This window comes from Elephantulus edwardii, unplaced genomic scaffold, assembly GCF_000299155.1.
Source record: "Elephantulus edwardii isolate Elephantulus edwardi_28Jun2011 unplaced genomic scaffold, EleEdw1.0 scaffold00427, whole genome shotgun sequence".
Taxonomy (NCBI): Eukaryota; Metazoa; Chordata; class Mammalia; order Macroscelidea; family Macroscelididae; genus Elephantulus; species Elephantulus edwardii.
This window is the reverse complement of record NW_006400177.1, coordinates 379,303-401,475: the sequence shown is the minus strand read 5'-3', so window position 1 is coordinate 401,475 and position 22,173 is coordinate 379,303. Positions and strand designations below refer to the sequence as shown.

Below are 22,173 nucleotides of genomic sequence, written 5' to 3'. Positions count from 1 at the left end.
GGTCAGTGTGGATATGCAGCCCAGCTGTGGTGTGAGCCTCTTTGAGTTGAGTAAATAATGCTGTTTCTGTGAGCGCAGGGTTAAATCTGGGCATCTGAAATGCAGAGTAGTCTAGTTCTGAGTGGACACCAGCTGGTGTTGTCTGCTGGCCAGCTGTGTGCACTGACATCAGGTGACACTGGCTTTGTAACCTGTGAACTGGCGATTCTAAAATTGCCATCTGTGGGGACTTGAGGGTTTGGGACAGAACATTCACCTGTGTAGTAATTTTGTGTTTATACATAAATATAATAGACTCTTGATAAACTTACATGACTAGACCTTCCGTCAGTGTTGGACGTGTGGCTCACTCACACAGACTCATGAGAGAAAATAAGATGAGGTATATGCTCCTGAGACTGGGTCCCAAGCTTTGTGTGCCCTTCCGGACTCCTTCAGATGCCAGAGTCACTGTCTCATAGGTGCAGAATTAAACGGAATGTTGCCAGGCCATATTTCTTCCTTTGAAAATCAACATTATTGAGCTATAATTTCTATCCAATGATAGTAAGTCTCAAAGCCTCATATGTCCATTTAGCCACCGTCCAACCCAGCAGTCAAGGTCTGGAGCGTGTCCACTCATCCCTTGGCCATGCCTGCTAAGTGTTTTTATGACAGTGACGTTCCCTGCCTCTATGATAATGAACCAGGGGAGAGATGGGTGGCGACTTTCCTCCCATTTAATTTACAGCCTCTTGAGAAGCTGCGAGATGGTCAGGTCTGAGTTGATTCCAGTTGGATGGTGCGTATCATAACAGAGTATGAGAAACTCTGGAGATGCAGTGTAGGGCATCACTCATTACACTACAAACCAGAAGGTCAGCAGTTTGAATCCACCAGCCACTCCAGAGGAGAAAGATGAGCAGTCTCCTCCCTTTATAGATTTCCAGCCTTAGAAATCTAGCGGAGGGTCCTTCCGTGTCGTAATTACCCCAGCAGTTGTGGGTTTGGTTTTGCATGAATAATGTAGAAAGGAGGCCTGGTGGTGTAGTGGTTAAGCTCTCAGCTGGTAGCCAAAAGGTTGGCAGTTCAAACCCACCAGGCTGCTGTTGGAGAAAAAGGACAGTGTGCTTCCATACAGCTTTAGAGCGTGGAACGTCTAGTACTGTTTGTTTCTGCCCTGTGGGTCTTTGTGGGTCAGGGCGTTGGCTTTGAGGATGAGATTGCACCCAGTCTGTTTCCATTTCAGGCAGAAAAAGGCCTTTAATGAGCAGTGTGACGTGTTTCTCCAAAGTCCCAGTTGGAGATTACAGAGTCAGTCCACAGCCTCCTGTGGACGTAGAGGTACAGCCAGGGCACATGAAGTGTCTGAAGATCAGCAGAGCCTCAAAGCACCCAGGACAGACTGCTGCGGCTCAGAGCCAGCTCGTGAGGGCTAACACCTGTGCCATGGGGATGTGGCTTCCAGGTGGCAGGTGCCAGGGGCCTCCTAGAGGCAAAGTGTGTAACTGGTGGAAGAGCCGATGTCATGTGTAAGGCACAGTTTGAACACACTGAAGACAGTAAACTGTATAGTGAGAAAACTTGGCTTGAGGTGTTTGTACAGATTCCCACTGTGAGAAGTAGGTGGTGGTCTTTATCTCCTTTTGATGATTGGAGAAATAGTCCAATGGCTGGTTTCCTAAGTCATCTATCAACAAAGAGGCCAAGAACCGAATTCCAGTGAAGACAGACACTAGTTGTTCTCGAATCTTCCATTCATTTAGTCCATGCACATCTGCTGAACACCCACTGTGTTGAGTCCATGAAGGATCAGGACAGAACAGGGAAGGACTGAAAAATGGAGGAAACAGGGATGCCTCTGTCTCAGAGAATTCTCACTCCCTCACCACGTTCCTTGTGTGGATGAGAACCACATGCCTGCTGGTAAAATCATCCTTTGCTTCTTTCCAGAGCCAGATGTGGCTTCGAGTGATGCCACCAACATCGCGTGCAGCATCCAGCGTGACGGCGACAGCTATGTGATTAATGGCAAGAAGTGGTGGAGCAGCGGTGAGTGCTTGCAGGCCTGGGTCCCTGGACCTGTCCCTGAATAACACGGGCACAGGGACCCACCAAGGACCACAGTTCCTCCTCTGCTTTGAAAGCATTTTCAAATTTAGAAAAGTAATTTTAAAAATAACATGTTGTGGTGGTGGTTGTTAGATGCCATTGACTTGGAAGCCACCCACAGCTAACCCTCCAGTGGGTTTTCAGAGCCAGTAAATGACACGGGAGGAGATCGCTCATCCTTTCCTCATGTGGTAGATTTGAACCACGTACCTTTGGGATTACAGCAGCTACTTAGAAAATCTTTATTTTAAGAACAGAAAACACATTTTGATGGTTTTTAACAGTTGGTAAGAGATCAAATTCCTATTAGTGGGTACTATTTTCAATCAATGTAATTTCTGTCAAGATTTAGTTTTAATAAGTTAAAATTACATAATACAGGACGATAAGACATAGTGCATGGACTGTAATAATTTCTTTTTAATAGATGAATTACACTCATTAAAAATAACTTTTTATGACAATATTTTTATTGCTTAAAAACAGATATTTTTGGTGGGTGGAGGAAGAGGGTAAAGGAAATGGGAGATATCCAGCAGGGATCTGAAAGGCAGGGTAAATGGTGGGCATAGTCTAATGGTGATTAATTTTATAAAACACAGTGTGTGGGAATGATTGTGTGAAACATAATGTCAGTGAAGGAAGGTGTTTGTGTGTGTATCTGCATAAAAAAATAAGCATATAAAAATAGGTATCTAAATGAGAACTAAGAACCTTAAAATATGTAGTTTAGTCTGTGCCCACTAATAGGGTCACATGAATTAGAACCAAGCTGGATATGGCAGCCTGAGGTGCGGTTCTGCTGTGTGAGTGATAAAGCTAACATTGATCAGGATACCACCTATTACTAAAGCAAGCTGATGCCGTAGAAGTAGACTGTATCTTTAAAATTTACCAAGCTTTATAAAAAAGGCCAAAAAAAAGTCTTTTATTATTTTTAGTGGGATCTTATAAAGAAACTGCAAAAAGCTGTTAATTTTTGCCACCTAATTATTGAAAGAGAGTTGGACAATGACTAGGGAGGACAGAAGGAGAGTGGATGCTTTTGAGCTGTGGTGCTGGAGAAGGGTACTGCATGTACCATGGACTGCCAAGAAAACAAACAGATTCATCTTGGAGAGGATTAAACCAAGCTACTCCTTGGAGGCAAGGATTCTGGGGCTTCGTCTGACATACTTTGGACATGTTGCCAGGAGGAACGGGTCCTTGGAGAGGGACATCATGCTTGGGAGGGTGGAGGGACAGCGCAGGAGGGGGAGACCCTCTATGAGATGGATTGATTCGGTGACTGGGGTAATCGGGATGGGTGTGTCAGAGGTGGTGCGGTTGGCGCAGGATAGAGCAGGGTTTAGGGCTGTTGTGCACAGGGTCGCTATGAGTCGCAAACGACTCGACGGCGCATAACAACAACAACAACAACAATTATTGAAATGTCAGCACAGGGAAATAGCTCTTCTCTTAAAGCAGATGATTGGAAATAGTTACACTTGCTCCCTCACTTGGGTCTCGTGACTGTGTCGGGTGGCCTCGCCTGCTGCTGGGCACTGCAGCCCACTGTTTCTATTAAGTGGGTTTGGGACTGCTCTTTTCCTATGTTGCTAGCCTGATTTTTGTGTCTGCACACCTGTTTCCCGTCTGCTCTACTTCTCCTCCTTCCACCGCAGCCCTCGGTGAGAGGCATCCACAGTGGTTAGACCCTCTGAGGCGCCCCATCACTGATGGTCAGCCGAGCAGGAGACGAACAGGCCCTCCTCTAAATGCTTAGAGTGCTGGTGGGCTCGGTGGGCCCTTCGGAATCGAAAGGGATCTCCTCGGTGCTCGGCCTCTGCCGTCTCCAGCGCCCGTACATCTTGGCCACTCTGGCGATGTAGCTTTTGAAGGAGGCGCCCATGAATACGTACAGCACGGGGTTGAGGCAGCTGTGGAAGAGCGCCACGCTCTCGGTGACCTGCACGGCCACGTCCATGCGCTTGCTGGCCTCGCAGTCGGTGATCAGGCGGTAAATGATGTCTATGGCTCGCCAGAACTTGACGGCGTTGTAGGGCAGCTGGGTGGCAAGGAACACCACGACCACCGCCAGCAGGACCTTGAGGGGCCTCGCCTTTTTGATGTTGGGTGTCTTGATAAGCGTCCTGGCTGTGACGAAGTAGCACACGCCCATGATCAGAAAGGGCACCACAAATCCTACACAGATCTCCAGCATCTGGATGGCTGCTTTCACCGAGGTGCCCAGGTGGTGTGGGAAGACGGGGATGCACCTGGCCCTGTCAGTGACCGTGTTGAACACCAGCTGGGGTGAGCTCAGCAGGATGGCAGCCACCCAGACACAGGAGCAGATGGCCCAGCACGACCTGCCCGCGCCTGCCTGGCGTGGGGCCCGAGTGACAGCTGAGTACCTGTCGACGCTGATGCAGGCCAGGAACTGCATTCCAGACACGAAGTTCACGGTGTACAGCGCGGCGGTGACCTTGCACATGGCTGTCCCCAGCACCCACCCATGCACTGCGTTCACTGCCCAGAAGGGCAGCGTGAGGAGAAGGAGCAGGTCCGCCACGGCCAGGTGGAGGATGTACACGTCAGTCTTGGTCCTCCTCTTCTTGTAACAGGCATAGATGGCCACCACGACGGAGTTGCCCGCGAGGCCGAGGACAAACGCGATGCTGAAGAAGGTGGGCAGGAACACCTTGGCAAAGGCCCTGACCTCCTCCTTCACGCAGATCACTTCGTACTGGCTGTAGTCATGAGTGCCATTGAGCTCGTCCTCGTCGTAGTAGTCTGCCGACTGGTTGTGCTCCAGAGCCATGGCGCCGACCTAGATGGCAGGGATAGGCAGGCTGTTACACACGCATTTCAGCATGGCCGGAGGGAAACACTGTACCAGCACCCAGCACGCACTCTTGGCTCTGTCACTAGAAAAGGTTTTTTTGCTGAATCTCATGTGAACTTGTGAAAGATCAAGTGGCCCCCTACTCACCTGAAAGTTGGCCAGTGACCAAGAGTGACAGAAGAAGAATCAGTGCCTTCGAGGTGGGCTGGAGAAGATGATTGAACATACCATGGACCACCAAGAGAATAAACAGGTCTGTCCTGGAGAGGCTGAAGCCTGATTGTTCCCTGGAGGCAAGGATTTGAAAGCTCTGTCTCACATACTTTGGGCATGTTGCTAGGAGGGACCAGTCCTTTGAGAAGGACATGGTGCTCAGAAGGGTGGAGGGACAGAGCAAGAGAGGAAGACCCTGGATGAGATGGATTGACACAGTAACTGGGGTAATGGGGGTAGGTGTGTTGGAGTCAGTGAAATTGGATAGGCTAGAGCAGAGTTCAGAGCTACTGTTCACAGGGTAGCTGTGAGTCGCAGTTGGCTTGATGGCACATAACAACAACAACAGTGTGAACTTTCTCCAAGCAAAGTTGTGTCGTCTGCATCTACAGATTGTTGATGAGTCTTCCTCCAATCTTGATGCCACCTTCTTCTACGCCTGCTCCTAAATTATTTTCTCAACATGCAAATTGAATAGGTATGAACAAAGTATACACAACCTTGCTTACAGAAAGTGAAGAAGACTTGAAAAACTTGCTACAGAAGATCACAGACTACAGCCTTCAAGATTGGTTATATCTCAGCATCAATAAAACAAAAATCCTAAGAAAACCTACTGTCTAGGAGGGGAAAACTGACAATATCATCTGTGACAAGGCTCTTATAACAAAAGTTTACAGAATCCTACTGGACCCTCACACGAAAAAGACCGATAACGTAATTACAAAATGGGCAAGAGACATGAAGAGACTTCACACGCATGAAGAAATGCTAAAAATTACTGGCAATAAGAGAGATAGATACAAATCAAAATCACAATGAGATGCCATCTCACAGCAGGGGCAGAGTGTAACAGGACAGAAAGCAATAAATGTTGAAGAGTTAGATTGTAAGGTGGTACAACTACTCTGAAAGGCAGTTTGGCATTTCCTCAAAAAGCTAGACATAGAAATTCCATGTAACTCAGCTATTCCACTCCTAGGGATATATCCCAAGGAAACTAGAACTGAGACGCAAGTGGAGATCTATACATTCATAGCTGTGTTAGTTACAATTGCAAGAACTTGGAAACAGCCCACATGTCCAACCACAATCAGACGGATAGAGAAATTGTGGTACATTTACATGATGAAATACTATGTAGCACTCAGGAACAATGATTTTGAAAATTACTAAATAACTTGGGAGAAACTGGAGGACATTATGCTGACTGAACTAAGGCTCAGAAGAATAAATACAGCATAGAACCATTATTGTAAAAACAGATGGATAACTAGTAAAATATGTAAGGGATCTATGGGCTGGGGGAACAGAATGGTGAAGGGAGGAGAAATTATAGAGTCTCACAATTTGGTGAGTGGAGGGAGAGGAAGTAAAAGAAATGGGAAAGATCTGGTAGGGATCTGAAAAGATGGGAGAGTGCTGGGCATAGTTCAGTGGTGATTGATTATGTAAAACAATGAATGAGAATGACGGTATGAAACACATGTGAATGAAGGATACAGCTGAACTAGGGAGGGTAGAACAAGAATTGATGCCTCTGAGTTGTGGTGATGGAAAAGAGTGTTGAATATACCATGAACCGCCAGAAAAACAAAGAGGTTCATCCTAGAGAGGGTGAAACCAGGCTGCTCCTTGGAGGCCAGGATTCTGAAGCTTCGTCTGACATACTTTGGACATGTTGCATGGAGAGACCAGTCCTTGGAGAGGGATGTCATGCTTGAGAGGGTGGAGGGACAGTGCAGGCAAGGAAGACCTTCGATGAGAGTGACTGGGGTAATGGGAGCAGGTGTGTCAGAGTCAGTAAGACTGGCACAGGATGGAGCAGGGATCAGAGCTGTTGCACACAGGGTCTCTATGAGCCACAAGTGACTCAATGGCACATAACAACAATAACAATAAAAACAATAAAATAAAAAGAAACCTAATATCTCACCTCTGGGGCAACAGACCACATCATGATAGATGGAGAAAAGACGAAGTTACCAACGACTGCATTCTGCTTGGATCCACAGTCAACACCCATAGTGGTAGCAGTCAAACATCAAAAGACATGCTGTGTGGGGAGATCTGACACAGAAGACATCTATGTCAGGGACCTCTCCCAAGTGCCAAAGAGCAAGAATACCCTTTTAAAGACCAAGCTACACCTGCTCCAAGCCATGGTCTTTTCATTGGCTCTCTAGACACCTGAAAGTTGGCCAGTAAGGATGACAGAAGAATGGATGCCTTTGAACTGTTGTGCCCACAAGGAGTACTGAGTATATCGCTGACCACCAGAAGAACAGAAGAACTCTGGAGGGTCAGCTATGGGTTGGTTCCGACTCTATGGTACACACAACAACCAGAAGAACAGACAGGTCTGTCCTGGAGGAACAACAGCCAGAGGGCTCTAAGAGACAAGGATGGTGAAACTTCATCTCACACACTGGGGGCATGTTTTCAGGAGGGGCTGGTCTTTGGAAAAAGACATCGTGCTGGGGAGGCGGGGTAGTCAGAGAGAGAGGAAGCCCCTCAACGAGGTGACTGACACGTGACTCTAACAGTGGGCGCATGGTCATGAGGAGGGGCAGGTTAGGGCCATGTTCAGATCCGTTGTTTATGATGTTGCTATGAATCATAGCATCAAACAAAAACAACTCGGCGTGTGTGAACTGGAGTTTGGCATTCTCGGAAGCTCCTTATTGGGAACCACATTGGAATACACCCTCGAGATCACTGGTTTTGCTGTTACAAGTCTATGTGCAAGAACTTGGATTTACATGGAGATTGTAAAATCAGCACCCTCAGAAATTACCCTAATTCTTAAACCCTAAGTAAAAGTAATGAGCCTTTTCATGTCAAAGACTTTTAAATATCAGGGAGCTCTGGTGGCCTAGTGTCAAGAAGCTACACTGAAATCCCAGAAGCTTGTGGTTTGAATCCACCAGATGCTCTGCTGGAGAAGGAGGGACAGTCTCCTCCTGTACCAGTCAGATCCAGTTTGACAGTACACACACACAAAATAATAAAATTTTTTAAAAGACTTTTAAATATTAAAATTGAGTCAGATTTCCACTCAGAAGACTAGTTTATTAATCTTCTAAGGTTCATGAGCTTTAGACTGATAAATTAATATAAGATAATGAATCATCTTATTAAGAAGAAATTTGAATTTTATTTTTGTAAATTATTTGCTTGGACATTTATTTAAAATAAGTGAAACGAACGACCTCAATATTGGTGTTCCATTTCCCTGGGGAGCCTTTCACACAGCCATTTCAGCCCGGCTTGCCTCCAGCTCTGGTCAGCACTGACCTACAGCACTGCTGACCCCACCGGCCAGCCTCGTGCACACCCCTTCACATCACCCCCTCTGGCCAGCCTTGAGGCTCGGAGACTCCCCTGCTGCCACAGGACCTCCTGACGTGTGTCCTCTCTGTGTGTGGACTGCACCTTGTTCCTGGGGTCGTTCCTCCCCGGCTCCCTTCATGAATGGTTTCCATCTCACTTCCAATGTCCCGTCTGAAATGTGGACATATTGCTGCCCTGCTCCTCCCCACAGGGACTCCCCTCTGCCGGCAACACTGTCATCTCCTTTGTGCAGTGCATGAGGTTCCCACTGTGACATTGCCCCATCCACAGCCCCTGTCACCCCCATCACCCCTCACGCAGCAGCCCTAGTCTGATGACAGTTCTTGGACGTGTGACACTGCCTCCCAGATCTACATGGTGGTTCAGTCTCACCCCTTGTCTTGGCGCACTGTTCACTGCCCTCCCCCTGAGGACCCCACTCCTTCTCAACTCCATCACCTCCCATGGTTTTCCTCCTCTGGGCTGACAGTGCATCTCAGCATAGGCCACGCCCCATGGGAAGCCTGGCCACTGTCTACATTGTTCCTCAGGAGGCGAACCGTCCCGTTTCTGCTGATAACTCACGTCCTTGTAGAGGGCCTGGCATATGTGGGCTTTTGTTTGTATTTGCCACAGGGAAGGTTTCCCATCAGGTATAAAGCTGATGACTTAGAATGGATTCAGAATTTCTTTTCTCTGTGTTATTACACTATATTAGCTGTTCACATCCCTAATAATATAATAAGCTGACACAGTTCTCAAATCTTCAAATGTACATAATGTTTTTCATTATTTTTATTATGGTCCTGAAATATTTTTTTCAACTTTTCTATCTTCCTTTAACTTTTTTTTTTTGCCTTTGGAGAGTCTCAGATATAGAACCAAAAGTGCAGATACTGGTTTTTAAAACATCCTGCCACCTCACTGTGGATTTCTGGGGTGCTTTTCCTGGCCTTTTAAGGGGTAAAGCAAGTAAAGAAGGCCCTTGGGGAAGATGTTCCCTAGGAGGAAACAGGGTGGGTTTGGTTTTGTTTTTAAAGACCAAGTGCTGATAATTTTAAGTTTAATTATGCTGAATTTTTTTTGACTGGAATAATGTTTGAAAATTTCCAGTCTGTAAAGACCACTCTGTTCTTTCCTGCCCTGTGCTTTATTAACACAATGCAGACTTTGTTCTTCTCTTATCTCTTATCAGAAATCTCAAATGTATATTCAGGGATCATATTAGCAAGTATGTCGAGGACATTACAGAAGAGAGTTTTTCATGACTGTAGAGTAAGCGTGAGGTTCCAGGGGGAAGAGGTGAAAGCAGAGGGGTGAGGATGCGTGGAAGAGGGGGCAGTGAATCATGGGGTCACGCAATTAGATGAGTGGGGGGCGTAGGGAAATGGTGTGAAAAACAATGTATTCTAATTTTGTAAATAAACTAGTATAATAAAGAAGTGTTTTTAAGTAAAAATCATACAAAATATGTAGGTAAGAAGAGTAATAATGGAGATGATTTGCAGAAATTATTTTTCTGATAAATACTTAGAAATACATATATATGTCTTTATCATATTAGAAGAAAAAAAAATGTTGGTTTGTAAAGGAAGGTGGAAAAATGCTCCAGAAGGGGGTCTCTGGTAGCAGTTAAGGCAGTCATGAAAGCATCCTTGGGTTCAGAATGTCTTTTCAACATCAAAATGCATAGCTGTTTTAAATATCTTTTTTTGCACATGTAAACATTTAAACTGTCATGCATCAAATGTTCTTCTACAGAACTAAAATACACAGAGCCTTTGACCTAAAAAAGAAAAAATATCCCATCCAAGTCAGAAGGAGAAAAGGGAGAACCAACCTGCATCCGTCCGTGGGCAGAAGGCAGCGATCTGGAGCCAGCACCTCAGCCAAATGCCCTCTGTATCTGAGTCAGGCCACTTTTGTTTTCGTTTTACACCACGCCTTTATCTTTCTTCCAAAAGGGCTTTCCCGAAATTTAACCTCTTGAGCACTTGTCCTCTTAAGTCAAAGTCAGATTCTAAAGTGTGCTTGGAGACAGATTTGAAAGAATGCCATCATGTTTAAAAAAAAACACACACAAAGCAAAACACCATCCTTTCCAAGTTTCCACTGTAGCTGAAAGGAGGGAGAAGGTGCCCTGGGAAGCACTGCCCAAGGCAGAGGACGTGGGGCTCCACAGGCAGCTCTGTCTGGGGGAGAAAACAAATATTTTAACCCAGGAAGTGGTCTCTCTTAAGACTGAATTATCAAAGAGTAAGTCCAGAATAATCGCTGGGCATTTCTTTTATTTGCATTAAGTTTGCTTTCAAGGCCAAACCATTTACTATTTTGTTTTTGTTCTCCATTTAATGTGTTGCTTCAACTGTCTGACTCTGCAGGCACCTCTGCTCTTGAGCCTTTCTCTGTGTCTTCCTGTGACTTCGAAAACCTTGAGTTCTTTCCAAAGACCAGCATGCAAACCTCCACCACCCTTCTGCCCTGGTAGGCTTATTTCATCCTCTCAGAGTCTTCCAAGCAAAGGAGGGAGAGAGAGGGAAGCAGGCATGTCTACAGACCGGGCCCTTGGTGGTGTATCTGGACTTGACTGTCTTCTATTTGCATGCCAGGGTCCATATTTATTTTCTCATGCAAGGTTGACCAGACTCAGTCTCCACCTGCAGGGGTTATTTTAGACCCTGTTGTTTCTTCTCTAAGCAAATGTGCTCACCTTTTTGTCCCACAGGGAAGAGGTCATTAGAACCTTCCTCTTCCTTCACTGTGCATCGAGGCACATGCAGTCTGTTCCCCCCTGCTATCCTTTGCTGTCAGAGGAAGACACATTTGCTAGTAGCTAAACTACCCCCGTACGCCACTCACACACTCACTCTGAAAGCCACAGCACTTGGAACTGACTCACAGCTGGTCCTCAACTTAGTTTCCAAGGTGGAAACAGGAGTTTTCATCTTTCTCTCTGAAAGTCACTAGTGGATTCGAACTGCTGGGTGTACATGGTCTTGTTTAGCAGCCCACCCACAACCACCAGAGCTTCAGCTACAGGCCACAGGTGGTGCATATGATAAGCCTTTGGCCACTAGCCAAGAGTTTGGTGGTTCAAACCCAACCAAAGTGCCTTGGAAAATAGTGATCTCCTGAGAAAACCTCCTCGTTGACAAGTCTGATGTAACTCTGCCTTGGTATGTGGCGTTGATGAATGGTTTACAACTATAACATCTATATGTAACATTGAAATAACCACTTTTATCCATAGTTTGATGTGTGTCTCATTGAAGGCCTTCCTCTTTGCCCCTGACCCTCTCCTGCACAAGATAGATGTCTTTTTCCAGGTCTGATCAGCCTGAAGATGTGAGAGGAATCTTACCTCCTTGCTTCTCAGAAGCATCCTGGCTTCCTGCAAGATACGATCGTCCGTTCTTTTGACAGTCCATGCATACACAACACCACACCTCAGAGACATCACAGTTCTTTTTCAGCCTTGCTTGTCACTAACTTTCACATGTGTTTGAAGCAGTTGAAAATACCACGACTTGGGTCAGACACATCCAAGTCTTTAAAGTGACTCCTTTGTTCTGTGCACTTTAGAGAACTTCTTTGCATCTTATTTCCCCATGTACTAAGTTGTTTGATTTCCTGAGTACTGCTCTTTTGACACGGATACGAGTCCAAAGACAGTGAAATCACTGACAACATTAACATCTTCTTCATCTACGACGACATCCAGGAGCTCTGGTGGTGCAGTGTGTGAGGACTGTGCACTTGTCAAAAGGCCGTTCCTTGGTGTTGGTTTGAATGCACCAGCAGCTCTGTGTAAGAAGACAGGGCAGTCTTCTCTCTTGGGCTCTCCATCCCCTGAAACCTACTGGACTGTCAGCTCTCAGTCACTTCCAACTAGATGGCAGTGAGGGGAGCAGAGAGACAGAGAAGTTGGTCACGATTCTTACTGATTGCAGCTTTGAGGCATTTTGTACTAGTTCACCGAATATTAGATCATGTGTGGATGTGTCAGTCAGTCAACATTACTTAAGAAGCTTTTCTTCCACAAACACGTATCTACTCCTCACTTACCGACTTTCTCCTTCCTTGACTTTTTGCATTTGGGACACTAGTTAAGACAAATCTGACCTGCACTTTGAGGACATTTGTGCTGCTGTATCGTGTGCCGAGCTTCGGGGGCGGGGGGCAGGGGAGGGAGGGTAGCACTGGCTGTGAGGGTTCTGGTTAAGTGTCAGCCTGGTGGGCCCTCCTCTCTCTGGATTGGAAGTCCTGTTGTCATGGTACCTGGCATTCCACAGTGATGCCACCAGGACCCCCGGGTCATCCAGTGTGGCTGTCTTCCATGGCTACACAGTGGTCTGTGGCATCTGCGATGTTCAAACTTGATGAAGGGTCCGTAAACTCAACAGTGGAGTCTAGTTTGGGGATGATTTGCTTAGCATACAGATTGATGTGTGTGGAGAGAGGACGCAGCCGGGATGCACACCTGTCTCGATTTTAAACCGGGCAGTCTTCCCAGCAGCCCCTTTTCTAGGTGTAGGTTCTGCATGAGCACGGTTAAGTGTTCTGGGATTCTCATCTTCTCAATGTCAGCCGTAACTTCATAACTTGTTGTTGTCTACATGGCCAGATGGCCTTGCATAGTCAACAAACACAGGCATCGTGTGGTATATTCTGCTTTTAGCCAAGATCCATCTGAAATCAGCAATGATATACCTGATGCCACAGCCTCTTCTAAATCCAGCTTGAATTTCTGTTTGTTCTCTAGCAATGTATGATTCTATCCATTTTAAATAATCTTCAGCAAAATTTTGCCTGCACGTGATATTAATGATATTATTTGGTAAGTTCCACATTCTGTTGGATCAGCTTCTTGGGGACAGGAGACAAATATGAATCTGTTCCAGCCAGTTGACCATGTAACTGTCTTCCTGATTTCTTAGTACAGAATTGTGAGCTCGTCCAGGGTTACATCTTTTTATTGAAACATGTCAGTTAGTATTCCGTCTATTCCTAGAGGCCTTATTTTTCCCCCAATGCCTTCATTGCAGCTTGAACTTCTTCCTGCATTACCCAGATTGCTTCGTTACCCTCACTTCTCCCATATTGTTGATTGCTTTTCCAGCCACCAGAATTAACATGTATCTACCACTTGGCAAAGGGGCCCTGAAGGCATAGTGTGATGTGTGTTTCACAGCTAACTGAAAGGCCAGCAGTTTGAATCTGAAGGAGAAAGATGAGAAATCTCTTTCTATTTAGCCTCAAGAATCTGATGAAACCATGAATCCAAACCAACTCCCTGCATGGGCCTGGTTTTGTCATATTCTGTTTAGGCTCTCCCCCCTATTTCCTTTCATCCCTAGTAACCATCAAAGAATGTTACCTTCTGTATGTAAAGTTATTCTTAGCTTCTACAGAATTGGTTTTGTATAATCATTGTCCTTTTTGATTGACTTCTTTCACTCAGTACAGTGTCCTCCAGATTCATCTTCATTGTGAAAGTTCCACAGACTGATTATTCTTTGTTGTTGTATAATATTCCATTGTGTGAGCTTGTCCAGTCTGTTGATGGACACTGGGATTGTTCCTATCTTTTTGCTGTTGTAGGAATGCTCGATGAGCCTGGGTGTGCTTTTGTCTGTTGGTATCACGGCTCTCGTTTCTCTAGGCTATGTTATACCTCAGAGGAATTTCTGTATCTCTCAGTATTTTTAATTCTAGCTTTTTGAGAATGTCTCCTCCCATTTCTGTAATGGTTGTGCCATTTTACAGTCCTGCCAGCAGGCTGTAGGAGTTCTTATCTCCCCACAACTTCTGCAGCACCTGCTGTGTCAGGCGCTTTTCTGTGTGAGCGTGTTTTTGTGGGTTTGCTTTTTATCATTTTTATCATTTTCCGGGAGTGAGCGCCTCACTGCAGTGGTGCTCCTCATCCCTGACAACTGACCACAGGATCTTTCTCTGTGTGTGTTCGTGACCTGACTGTCCTCTTTGGTCAACTGTCTGCTCATCTCTTTCCTCGTGTGTGATTTGGATTGTTTTATTGTTGCATTGGTATTGAAGTTTTCTGTTTATGTTAGAGATTAGACGTATCACTGCCCAGTTTTCTCCGTCAGTCAGTCATGATTGCTGTTGATCAGAACTGACTCAGCTGACCCTCTAGCAGTTTGTAGAGGCTGTAAGTCACATGGGAGGAGTTCACCCATCTTTGAGCAGCTGGTGGATCCAAACCACTTGTCTCTGGGTTGGCAACACAACTCCATAACAGTAAATATTTACATTTCAGTTGTCTAGAGGTTGAAACCAAGTTTCTCCTTGGAGATTAGGATTTTGAAAGTCCATCTCACATACTTTGGTGACTAACCAGGAGGAACCAGTCCTTAGAGAAGGATGCTGTACTTGGAAGGTTGGAGGGACAGCCCAGGGAGGAAGACCCCACATGAGATGAACTGACCCAGTAACTGGATCAGTGAGACTGGCTCAGGACAGGGCAGGCTTCAGAGCTGCTGTACATAGGGTGGCTGTGAGTCACAGGTGATTTAATGGCACATAACAACGATAACAACAACAGCAGCAACAGTTCATTTTCTTTTTACATTTCTAGTTATGTTTGAGTGTATTTGTGCCATAAATTAGGACCTGTAGTTTTGTCCATATATTATCTTACAGAAACATTAGTTTCAGGTTTAATATTTGTTCTCATTTCCTCTTTTTAGGTTATATACTTTGCTCATCTGTCCCTTTAGGTCTTTGAACTGATTTTCATGTTCTTTAGGTGTTGTTTTGTACCATCCAGTGGGAATTGACTCATAGCTGCCTCTCCACTGGGTTTTCAGAGACTCTAAACCTCCTGAGAGAAGATTGCCCACCCTCCTTCTGCAGAGCAGCTGGTGGATTCGAACCACACGCCTTTGCTTGGCTGCACGGCTCCTACCATTCAGCTGTCAGAGCTTCCCCTTACTAATCAAGGCATAAAGAGTGAATATTTCCCCAAAATTGTTCTTTCTCTTAAATTTTATCTTTTATAAATTTTATAGATGTTAATAGTTTATATATGCATGTGAAGTGATCCTTTTCATTTCAAATATATTTTTTTGTTTAAGTGTACTCTCCAGTCAGTGACTAGATGACTTTTAAGTTCTTTTTTCATTCTAGTATTTATTACTTATTTAAATGGCTTTTCTTTTTTCATTTTCAACTCTGATATACTTAGATTTATTTAGGCCCAGCCATATTCTATAAATACAGAAATAATGGCAGCATGTAGCATTTTATTTACTTGTTATTTAGAGGTGGACTAAGTGAATTTCGAAAAGTGTTACAAATGCTCCAAGAAAACAGATAGGATTTTTGGCTTTCGAACTGAAAATTTTATTGTGACATGATATTTAGCTCATAATGAATTTTATTGGAATTGATGGTATGAAGTGAAGACTGAGTGAGCTTGAAGTATTTTACCTCAGAAGTTCCTGGTGGGAGATTATGTGGGTCCGTGGTGACCCATGGAGTAGGCTGCCAGGCCTCTGTTCCTACTCGATGGAGTCTGGACCCTCCACCGACACCTGTGTTGGGTGAGCCGTGACGAGGCTTCCAGGCCTTCTCTCCTACCGTGTTTAGTGTGGACGCCCCACTGGGACCTGTCTGGTGAGCCTCCTGCTGTTGGCAGTCCAGTTGGCACAGCTCCCAGCACTTAGCAGCATGAGCACTGGTGTAGGAAACAAAGCCGACAGTAGGTGGTTGAGGCTCATAAAGTGGGCAAGTAGAACCAGCCCTGTGACCACTCACAAGTGTGCATCTGGTTGTGCACACATTTGTTCACAGGCCGTGTCCATACCCTACATCGTGGGGTTCCCCCCTCCATCTTTCATTCCTTTTTTTTCCCATAAAATTATTTTATGTAATAACCATGTGATTGAGAGAGCCTAGGAATGTAAAATCCATTACTCAATGTCAAAGAGGTCTGTTTTTTTTTAGTTTTACTTAATTCTTCAGCAATTTTGAAACACCACAGGATTTGGACTGAAAACAAAATTGCTTTGCCTAGCCACCTGTTTTCATTCAGAAGGCCTGTGCCATTTCAGTGCTTTATGATCTATGTAGATTTCCCCAAATCCATTTTATTTATGACATTTGATATCCTGTTCATTAAGTAAAATGTGACAAAAGTGCAAAACATTCTTCAGAAGAAGGGCGTTCCATCAACTGCACTTGCCAAATTCCACTTGCAGACAGATGGAGCTGTTGTGTTGGCAAAGGGTTTTTCCCATTTCCTAAAACATCTAGCTTAAATCAAAATACCTCCACATGTACAGCCTTATCTCCTCTTTAATGACCTCAGGAGGGAGCCACGTGGGAAGCTTTATTTTGTGGAATCTGTTAACTATCCTCCACATTGAGGCTAGGCAAAACAGAATCAAAGAATCGTTGGCTTCTCTCTTTTCTTCAAAATTTATGCCTGAAATGTATTGAATACTTATTTAAAACTTGAGAAAACTGTTTCATGATGGAGAGAAACAGGCAAGAATTTGTATCCTATTGTGAACTATCAGACAGAAATATTATGTATTCTGAGTATTAGAAAGAGATAGTTTGGAATCAGGGTTTAAGGATAATTTTTTCCCCCAAATAAAACGTATTTTCATTTATCTAGGATTAAGATTAAAAGGCCTTGCTTTGCAACAATGAATGAATGGAAATCCAAAATCTCTGTAAATGTTCATTGAAATTATTAAAACAAAATTTAATTTAAAAAAAAGGCCTTGCTTGTACTCATCGTTAAGAGCATGAGTACTAACAAAAGGTTGGCTGTTCGAACCTACCGGTGGTTTGGATGGAGAAGGATTTGAGAGATCTGTTGTTGTTCACTGTTAATGTGCCGCTGAGTGGGACCCAGCTGCTAGCTGGCCCTCCAGTGGGCTTTCAGAGGCTACAATCACACGAGAGGAGATCGCCCATCTTCCAATGATTCTGGGTCTAGTCTGAGTACCTGACTGTCTCCAGTGCACCCCATGGAGGTCTTCCTCTCCTGCGCTGTCCCTCCACCCTCCCAAGCATGACATCCTTCTCCAAGGACTGGTCCCTCCTTGTAACATGGCCAAAGTATGTCAGACGAAGCTTCAGAATCCTTGCTTCCAAGGAACAGCCTGGTCTCACCCTCTCCAGGATAAACCTGTTTGTTTTCTTAGCAGTCCATGATACATGCACCACTCTTCTTCAGCACCACAGCTTAAAGGCATCAATTCTCCTTCTGTCCTCCCTAGCCATTGTCCAACTCTCTGACGCATAGCAAGTTATTGTAAAGACTGTGGCCTGTATCAGGCACTTCTTAGTCTCCAGAGTGACACTATTGCTCTTCAGTACTTTGGAGAGGTCCCTAACAGCAGACTTTCCCATCATGATACGCTTTTTGATTTCCTGACTGCTGGTGCCAAGAGTGTTGACTGTGGAGCCAGGCAAACTAAAGCTGTGTACAATCTCAATCTCTTCGCCATCCATCCTGATGTTGCCAATTGGCCCAGTGGTGAGAATTTTTGTTTTCTTGATATTGAGCCTCAATCCATACTGAAGGCTGCAAGCATAAATTATTTTCTGTCTGGCCTGGCTGCTCTGAGGTGTAGGCGTAACACCAGGGAGCCCCTTTGTGTCAAGGCTGGGGTTCACTTCAGGGTGTGCAGATAGGAAGTCCATGATCAGGCACCCCTTACGTCACACCTTGCCTGTTCTTTCCATATCACTTTGAGATAAATCTCAGACTTTATGGAAATTCCTTAAAAATGCTCCAGTATGCATCTCCTCATGACTTTTTAAAAGTTAAAATCACAATGTCATTTTTGTTTTATGCCATCAAATCAGAACTGACCTGCAGCTGACCCTCCAGCGGGTTTTCAGAGGCAGTAAATCACACGGGAGGAGGCTGCCCATCTTTCTCCCATAGAGCACCTGGTGGATTTGAACCACCTGACTTTGGGTTGGCACCACAAGTCCTTACCACTTGGTCACCAGAGCCACTGGGGTTGTTATGTGCCGCTGAGTTGGAACCGACCCATAGCTGACCCTCCAGCGGGTTTTCAGAGGCAGTAAATCGCGTGGAAGGACATTGTCATCTTTCTCCCTCGCACACCTAAAAGGATTTTCTATCCTACTTAGTAAATCTGCTAATTTAAAACAAATTACTAATTGTTTCCTGATTGCCATTTTTACTGTGGATTTTAAAAATCGTTTTTGTTGTTGAGTACCACTGAGTTAGAACTGACCCCTAGCTGACCCTCCAGTGGGTTTTCAGAGACAGTAAATTACATGGAAGGAGACTGTTCATCCTTCTCCATGGTGGATTTGAACCATGTGACTTCCGGACTGCAGCACACCTTCTTACCACTAGGCCACTAGAGCTCCCTTTCAAAAAATTAGGATCCAGATAAGGTAAAAAAATTAGTGCTGTCTGATCTGTCTTTCAAGAGTTTTTGATCCATACAATACCTGTCTCCCTTTTCTATTAACATCAGTTTAATGGGTGAGGAAACTGGCTTCCCCACAGTTTGCCAGGAACCCTCACCTCCATCACTGTCCTCGGACGTCTTCTGTCATGTTTATTCTTTGAACACCTGAGCCGTTGTGGTGGTGTTCAGCCACGTGATAGAATTCCCAATGTTTCTCATTGAATCTTCATGTGTTTCAAACCCCATGAATGTACTTTTTAAAGAAATTAGAATGGGGGATTCTAATTCATTCTAATTCATAATTCTAATTCTTATTTATTCTAATTCTAATGCAGAGCAGCTGGTAGATTCGAACTGCCTACCTTTGGCTTGTCGGTCCAACTCCTCACCACTAGACTATTCCTTACAGATTCCCGCTAAGCAATCGTCTGAATTCGGAGGGCTTTCGGGGCACAGTCCACAGTGAGCTGAGCCCCTAACCTAAAATTTGTGCCTCTCCTGTGGTTGAGATTCCATGGAATCTGACTCCATGGAGGAAGGTGGACGTTGTCCTCCCATCATGATGGGCAGTCCGAGGGAGGGTGGCTGTGAGTGGGAACCTGCCTGAACAGTGTGGGCTCGTCACCCTTCCAGCATTTGCGGAATTGTGCACTGCACACCTGGGGTCTCTGAGTCACAGTCAACTCTGGGCAATTAACAACAACACAAGATTAAGATCAGGAAAAACTTTAAAGAAATCACCCAAAGTGTTCTTGATTTCCAGGATGCAAAGTAGAGAAAGAAAAGATGTTTAAGTGAAAATGAGTCTCCCAATGAGGTGGACTGATTCAGTGACTGAGGAATGGGGGTAGATGTGTTGGACACTGAGATTGGCACAGGATCGAGCAGGTTTAGGCCTGTTATTCTTAGGGTCACTATGAGTCAGTCGCAGGCAACTCGATGGCACATAACGATAACAACAACAATTTATACTTATGATTTGCCTGGAATAGGTTAGGAAGATGGAGACCTTCAGGGTAAAATGTCAGCTGGTGAGCTTCCTTTCATGGTAGGTTCTCTTTTCTCTTCTGTTTCAGGAGCTGGGAATCCAAAGTGCAAAATCGCAATTGTTATGGGGAAAACTGAGAACCCCTCTGCTTCCAGGTAATGAGGCGATCCTACTAGTCTGTTTTCTCTATGTAAGGACAGGTTCATCTTTCTCTCCATCCACGTAATTTTCTTAAAATGCAGTGTCTAATTGTTGTCATAATTGTTGTTGTTGATTGCCATCGAGTCGAGCATGGCTCATAGTGACCCTATGAACAAAAGACCTGAAAGCTTTTGAGAACTATTGTTTCTCAAAGTTCATCGAGGTTTTCAAGAGCATGTTGTTTAGGAAGTGGATGCCACTCCTGCTTCCAAACAAATCATAATATGTGGAATATATTGTAAGATTGTTGTTATATGCTGTGGAATTGGAGCAGATTGATAGCTGACCTTCTAGTGTGTTTTCAGAGACAGTAAATTGCATGAGATGAGATGAGATGAGATTGCCTGTCTTTCTCCCGTGGAGAAGCTTGGGATTTGAACTGTATGCCTTTGGGTTGGCAGTAGGCTGCTGGAGCTCCCAGTGAGATCAGCTGTCAAATATTTATCTTTGACAGTTATTTCACTAACGATAATTTGGCAGACACTTTAGGGAATGTGCCTGTGTTCCCTTTGCTGTGGAATATCCTACATTTGAAGGTATTACCATCCTCTTAGAGCTGCGTGGATTAGAAGATAACCGTATTGATTGTTACCATGTGCAGCTGCCTTATAGCCACCTGATAGACAGAGAGGAACGGGCCTCCACACGAATCATCACAGGGGCGAACGCCCCATCATTCGCTCACTGAGGAGCTGCTGGGTTGAAACTATGGGCCTTTTAGCCACTCAGTGCATTAGCCACTGTGCCTCTCGATGTATTTTAACATAAATGCATCCTGTAATCTGAACCCTTGGGGCCCTGGTGGCCTAGTGGTGAGGAGCTGCGCTGTCAAGCCAAAGGCAGGTGGTTCAAATTCAGCAGTGGCTCCAGTGAGGGAAAGATGAGCAGAAGACCTGCTGCAGGGCTGGCTAGGAGTCGGTTCTGATGCAGTGGCATGAGGCTTTTCTTGATAGATCCTGTGGGCCGACTGCAGGATGTAGAAAAGTTTTCTGTGTGTCTCTAGTAAGTAAATGATGAGATGTGGAGACAGAACGCAGTGTTCTGGGGGTGTTTGACTTCACATCAGTTCTCAGTACCGTGTTGAGCTGTTGAGAACAGCCTGCATCGCTCAGGGTGACACCGGTCCCGGGGTAAGCCCTCCCGCCTCTGGACGTCACCAGGTCTGCTCCAGCTCGTAGCCTGGCTGCAGCTCCCCTGAGGGGCCTTTTACGTGGCTCCCCATGTGGACATCACTACTGACCTGCAACAAAAGAGAAAGGGAAGCAACTCCAGCTGTTTTCCTTTTGCTTGTAGTAACTTCTCCTAACGTCCACTCTTCTTCTGACCAGTCACAGAGAGCACAGTATGGTTCTTGTTCCTTTGAAGACACCGGGAGTCCAGATCGTGAGGCCCCTGTCAGTGTTTGGCTACAAAGGTGAGCGCTCAGTGAACGTGTCTGCACTTGGCAAGCGTGGAGGGCACGGGTGCGCTGACGTGTGTGCCGTGCAGTCTTAGAGATCCGGTCCCAGCAACTGTCGTGATATAAATGCTGGTGGAGCTCAGAGCAGGCCCAGTAAAATGAAAGGTGAGGTACCAGCCAACATCATTTTTAAATGCTCGTTATGTTTAAGTAAGAGGAATTCTGACTGCCAGCCTTATTATCTCTCTGTTTTCTCTGGGAAGAGAATCATAAAATAGGCACAGATAAATTCTAGATAGCCCACGCAGAAATTCAGCATTGTGTCCAAGTTTACCCTTTCTAATCAGTCAGTCCGTCAGACCTGTTGTGGTTGTGGACAGTCCAGTCAGAGCCTACTCACAGCTGACCCTCCAGCAGGTTTTAAGAGGATGTCAGTCACAGGGGAGAAGACTGCCCATCTGTCCTTAGGGCTGGTGGATTTAAACCAGTTTAAATGAATGAGTTGACAATCAACTCATTCGGGCCATGAGGCCACCAGAGTCCCTGAGACCTGTTAATAAGCAGTGACTTGTATATGAAACTTTTCCTCCTTTCTGTCCCTTCCTGCAGTACAAAGCTGAAAGGACCCTGTGTGTGTGATGTCCACTCTGTAGACATGTCCACTGTTTATACTAATCAGGAAGGACCCATGGGC

At 45.2% G+C, this 22,173-nt stretch overlaps 2 protein-coding genes across 2 annotated transcripts in view; one reads left to right on the top strand and one right to left on the bottom strand.

Moving 5' to 3' along the window:
* Positions 1–22,173, top strand: part of ACAD11 (acyl-CoA dehydrogenase family, member 11) — a 97,523-nt gene that overhangs the window by 60,290 nt on the left and 15,060 nt on the right. The window contains exons 13-15 of the mRNA XM_006902550.1: positions 1,933–2,031; positions 19,968–20,034; positions 21,409–21,494. Of these exons, the coding sequence (XP_006902612.1) occupies positions 1,933–2,031; positions 19,968–20,034; positions 21,409–21,494 (252 nt within the window). The remainder of the gene's footprint in view (positions 1–1,932; positions 2,032–19,967; positions 20,035–21,408; positions 21,495–22,173) is intronic.
* Positions 3,845–4,894, bottom strand: ACKR4 (atypical chemokine receptor 4). Its single transcript, XM_006902545.1, has one exon. It carries the CDS (start codon positions 4,892–4,894, stop codon positions 3,845–3,847), a length of 1,050 nt encoding a protein of 349 aa, XP_006902607.1.

Bases quoted from the DNA above. Each gene is read 5' to 3' on its own strand.
- ACKR4 (XM_006902545.1), bottom strand. From the start codon at position 4,894: ATGGCTCTGGAGCACAACCAGTCGGCAGACTACTACGACGAGGACGAG.